Below are 5,629 nucleotides of genomic sequence, written 5' to 3'. Positions count from 1 at the left end.
TATTTATATAATATAAGTGTTATTTCCATTTTGAATAAATGCTGTTCTTTTGAAATTTCTATTTATTAAACAATCCTAAAAAAGATATCACGGTTTACACAAAAATAGTGTATAGACTAATGGCTGCTGAAAAACATAGCTCAACTCATAAATTACATTTTAAAATAAATTAAAATAGAAAAGTTATTTTAAACTGTAACAATATTACTGTTTTTACTGTATTTTTGATCAAATACATGAAGCCTAAGTCAGCATTAGAGACTTTCAAAAACATTAAAAAAAATTGTACCAAATCAAACCTTTGAATGGCAGTGAATTCCTGTATTAATCTGTCATGTGAACGTGTTTTATAGGGTATATCCACTGTTAATTTCAATGCATGTCAAAATTAAATTAATTGCTATCTGTCCCAGACTGCCAAGCTTTTTATTTATTAAGATTAAAGAGGTGATCTTAAATCAGTAGACAGACGAGTGAAAGCACCACAAACTTTTGCTATTTATTGGGTTCTTGTGTGCCGCTATGAAGGGCATGAATTAAAATTAATGAACCACTTAAATTCCTAAAAAAATTTAATAAATGGCAAGAGCATATCCAGCATTTCCATAACAGAAAATAAAAACGGATGTCTTAGTTTATCTGGAATTTGAACAAGAAAGAAGAATATTCTGAAAAGTTCATTAATAAAGTGCATGCAAACATGGCCAATGTATGACTTTTGAAGGGAAATGTCTAGGTTCTCAGGGGCTAGGGGACTATTTCTTGATAGTGTTGTGTGGTGCAGAAAGTTTAAGATGGAGTTTCGGGACAGGTCCCAATGCATCAAAATGACTTACGGCACAGACAAAGCAAGTGTCATGCCAGCTGTAGCCCAGCGCCTCAAGGAAACGGTCTCCTGCATCAATCTTGAAGTCACAGCCATGGCATTTGGTACCAAACATCTTTTCATAGTCTGCAGAGAAAAACAAACCAACCAAAAAGGGCCTATTAAGAGCGCGAGGGGGAAATTCTTGGTCAGAAAACGAAGAGAACGAGACAAGATAGAAAGAAATGTGTTACTGAAAGGAAAAATAAAGGGGATTACATTTTCTCAGCCCTCACATGCTCGGTGTGTGATAACGGACACTGGTCCAGATTCCTACATGGATTGCCCCAGTTTTACCCATTACGGAAAACTTAAAAGTGGCCGGCTTTACGTCCCGTACGCAAGGTAAGTAGTTTAGAGCACAATCCTTTTAAGGTGCTGAGACTGCAGCTATTTTATCAACACGAGCTCTTTATTTCTAACAGAAACAGCTGTCCACTTGCTGCTGACACAAGACCAAAACTCTTCAAAGCTGTAAAGCACCAGAACTGTAATGCAAGTCTATTTACATAAAGACATGCACTCCCTTCAGATAGCTTAATGTCTGTTTATGTAAGATTAGGAGCCCAACAAATGTGACAATGTGATTAACTGAACTACATAAATATAAATTAAACATGGAAGGTGGCTGAATTTAGCAACTTTCTACCGTTCAGGAAACTAAATGAATGAACAAGCACAGCTTAACATGGCAAATTGCACTACTGAATTCAAATTGATTTATGCCATGGTTCTCATGCGGGGCTGTAGGCTCGAATCCGATCCGTAATGTTTCCGAGCCCCTTCTCCCACCGGTTTCCTATCCGACTAATTGTTCCTATAAAAGCATCAAAAAGATTCAAAATAAAATAAAAGCTGTCAGAGGCCTGGCCTCATGGATAGCACACAAACTCTGATACTTAGAGCTGTGGAGCTCATGTTTGCAAAACTGGTTTGAATCTAATGTTTCCCATTCCTCTTCCCAATAATTTAATTTTCTAACTCTCACTAGTCCTTTAAATGAAAGTGGCAAAAATAAAAAAATAAAATATACACTGGCAAAACAGGTTTGAATCTAATGTTTCCCATTCCTCTTCCCAATAATGTCCTGTCATAATTCTCACTAGTCCCATAAATAAAGTGTAAAAAAATAAATAAATAAAAATAAAATATATATATATGTATGTATGTATGTATGTATGTGTATGTATGTATGTATGCATGTGTATATATATATATATATATATATATATATATATATAAATAAAATAAAACATAAAATACTTTTCACTAGTCCTGTAACTGAAAGTGGCAATAAATAAATACATACATAAAAATTATATAAAATTGTAAATTAATATATATATATATATATATATATATAAATAAAATAAAACATAAAATACTTTTCACTAGTCCTGTAACTGAAAGTGGCAATAAATAAATACATACATAAAAATTATATAAAATTGTAAATTAAAATAAGACAAAACATTGGCAAAACAATAACAATAAATTGATAGCAAAACAGGTTTGAATCCAATGTTTCCCACTCCTCCTACCTCAAAATTTCCTTTCATAGTTCTCACTAGTCCTATAAATAAAAACAAAAAAACAAAATAAAATAAAATAAAAATAAAATAAAAATAAAGTGCACGTTCAAAGCAGGCTTGCAATGTTACCGGTGCCTTATTATCATTAAATCATTGTCTCTCTTATCATTCATATAAGTGTCAAATAGGTTTTTAAATAGGACTTCAAGCTGGGGTGCTCATATAGTCAACATGAGTTTGAATCCGTTTGAAAAAAAAACAGTATTAATGATTTCATTGAGCACCAAAGCACTTTCTACTAATGGCGTATTTAAAGTAGATTCTCAAGCATAAAAGTTCTCAGCAAAGCTCCTAATCAATGTGCACTGCTGGTATGGAGCAGGTTTGATGTCTGAAGTGAAGTGGCAGCATTTGAATGATTAAACACCGCAGGAGCCCGCGCTCGGCTCTCGGCAGGGGCTGTCGATAAGATGTGCAGCCGGGCGTGCGCGGTCACTCACCTCTCTCGCAGTAGGGCTCTCCCTCCTCCATGTAGAAGGCCTGGTTCCTGATGGGCATTTTGCAGGCAGCACACAGGAAGCATTGTACGTGGTAGGTCATCTTCAGGGCGTGCATGATTTCCTGCAGAGAGGACAGAGGGGTGTGAGGGAGCTGTGCATGCCATCTATAAATTCTCACACTGAAAATCACTCCACTCTCACTTTTAAACTCTCACTCACACACACACAAACACACTTTAACCTACTGGAACTACTCTTCCTTACCAGCTTCATACAATCAGAATCAACAGCTTTTGTTTGTTTTTGAGGTCATTTTGACATACTGTCATACTATTATACTGTCGTATTATAACATTACCTTACCGTGTATTTTGTTTCTCACTTTTTGTGTTGTATTTAATGCATTATATTGATTAAATCCTGGTAATGCTTAATAGTCATTTCTGTCAAGACATTAATAAATATCAAATAATACTAACAAATTAGTGAATATGAAGATTTAGAACAATATATGAATTTAACATATGGCCCGTATGCTGCATTTTTTGATTAAACAGTAACATTTTATAGTATTATAACATTTTATTATTACAATTTTATAATATATATTTAAAAAAAAAAAAATTCTTAAAAAAAAAACATTAATAAATTCTACTGACCCCAAACTTTGGAATTATAGTGTATTAATAAAATTATACTAGTATCATTAATGATTTAACAAACTAGTCCACCACTCAGTTTGAATCGTTCAGTGCAGATACCACTGTAGAACAGGACAATTAAAAAAAACTGCATTGTGTGTTTATGTTGCAGAACAGTAGGAAATGTAGTTACCCCAGTTATCTTCTTCTTGCATTTGGCACAGTTGGGTGAGTAACGGTTGTCGTAGCACTTGGTGCAGTAAATGGATCCTTTTTCCTCAAAGAAGCCCCCCTCGTCCAACACCCTTTTGCACTGACAGCACGTGAACTCCTCTGGGTGCCAGGAACGACCAAGCGCCACCACGTAGCGTCCCCTAGAACACGGACACACAAACACAGTCTTACAACAAAAGCTTTTGCATTGAAGTGAAAGGGTCAGCTCGGGCATCAGCAGCTGGGTTTAGCACTCTTAAGTGTTCAGTGTGCAAAAGCCATTCTAATGGAAATAGTAGGTCAGACGCAGAAGCCCACTCCATTCCGTATTGATTCTCCACGGCAGAAAGCCCAAGGACATGGTGCTATTTCTGTGCTCTGTGTATTTTTTAAGAAATATTGCTGCCTGACAAAGTTTGACACAACATTTTTTCCCTCCCCATGTTTTCTCTGAGTTTTGTAAGTAATGACATTTAGCGCATAGTCATCATTGATTTGGAGGTATTTTGGGCTGTCTGCAGTGGTTAGCTTTGGGATTTCAAAGGAATAGTTCACCCAAAAATGACTGAAACTATGTGCTAAAAATGTACTCACCCACAGGGTGATCTAGATGAGTTTGTTTCCTCATCGGAACAGATTTGGAGAAATTTAGTATTACGTCACATGCTCATCAATGGATCCTGTGCAGTGAATGGGTGCCGTCAGAATGAGAGTCCAAACAGCTGATAAAAACTTCACAATAATCCACAAGTAACCCACACGACTCCAGTCCATCAATTATGTCTTTTAAAGTGAAAAGCTGCGTGTTTGTTATAAACAAATCATTTAAATATTTTTAACTTCATTTTTAATTTCAAACTGTTGCTTCCGGCTAAAATACAAGTGAGGCCATCCCCTTCCTCTCACATCAAAATCCACCGTCATATTTGTTTAGAACTGTTTTGAAACAGTTTCGATCTGTACATATTTCTCTCCTTATTCAGACGAAATTAGTTTTTACTGGAGAAAGCAATATGATGGACAGAAGACTCGTATTTTAGCCGGAAGCAACGGTTTGGAGTTTAAAAAGTATGAATGGATATGTTTCTTAAAAATACGCAGCTTTTTTACTTCACAAGATGTTAATTGATGGACTGGGGTTGTGTGGATTACTTTTATTGCGATGTTTTCATCAGCTGTTTGGACTCTCATTCTGACGGCACCCATTGCACACTGCAGAGGATCCATTGGTGAGTAAATTATGTAATGTTAAGAAACAAACTTATCTATATCTTATATGGACTGAGAGTGAGCAAATTGTCAGCAAATGTTCATTTCTGGGTGAACTATTCCTGTAACTGCAAATTTTCAGTCAGTCCTGAAGTTTGACTCCAGAGGCGGTAGAGTTCCAGCCGTACCTAATGATCTTGTTGCATGCGGCGCAGAGCGGGGTGCAGCCGCTGGAGTCGCCAGGGTTCTGCTGCGCCGCCTGCATGATGGAGCTGCGGTTCTGCATGGGAGTGGGTTGGACTGGCTTCTTGTGCTGCGTCACCACTGTGCTGGTCTTGTCTGGGTGGTAACGGTCTGCAAAACTGGGATCCGCCACCCATGGCGGCCGGCAGGCTGGACCGGAATCGGTTGGTGCTTTAGCCTGCGCTAAAAAAAACAAAAAAAAACAAAAGGACAATAAAACTCTATACCAGGGGTGCCCAAACTCGGTCCTGGAGGGCCGGTGTCCTGCAGAGTTTAGCTCCAACTTGCCTCAACACACCTGCCTGAAAGTTTCTAGTATGCCTAGTAAGACCTTGATTAGCTGCTTCAGGTGTGTTTGATTAGGGTTGGAGCTAAACTCTGCAGGACCCCGGCCCTCCAGGACCAAGTTTGGACAGCCCTGGTCTA

The 5,629-nt window shown here is 37.4% G+C and overlaps 1 protein-coding gene across 3 annotated transcripts in view; it reads right to left on the bottom strand.

The window, feature by feature from the left end:
• The window catches only part of LOC107749758 (PDZ and LIM domain protein 7), a 41,127-nt gene that overhangs the window by 1,355 nt on the left and 34,143 nt on the right, over positions 1-5,629 (bottom strand). For all 3 annotated transcript variants that reach the window (XM_016564920.1, XM_016564922.1, XM_016564921.1), the window contains exons 7-10: positions 5,149-5,386; positions 3,732-3,912; positions 2,898-3,018; positions 837-952 (exon numbers count right to left, since the gene is read on the bottom strand). In XM_016564920.1, coding sequence (XP_016420406.1) covers positions 837-952; positions 2,898-3,018; positions 3,732-3,912; positions 5,149-5,386 — 656 coding nt within the window. The remainder of the gene's footprint in view (positions 1-836; positions 953-2,897; positions 3,019-3,731; positions 3,913-5,148; positions 5,387-5,629) is intronic.

The sequence above is a fragment of the Sinocyclocheilus rhinocerous genome, unplaced genomic scaffold (genome assembly GCF_001515625.1).
Source record: "Sinocyclocheilus rhinocerous isolate Xijiao unplaced genomic scaffold, SAMN03320098_v1.1 scaffold860, whole genome shotgun sequence".
NCBI classification, from domain to species: Eukaryota; Metazoa; Chordata; class Actinopteri; order Cypriniformes; family Cyprinidae; genus Sinocyclocheilus; species Sinocyclocheilus rhinocerous.
Note: the sequence above shows the minus strand (reverse complement) of the source record. Positions and strands in the feature narration are given on the sequence as shown.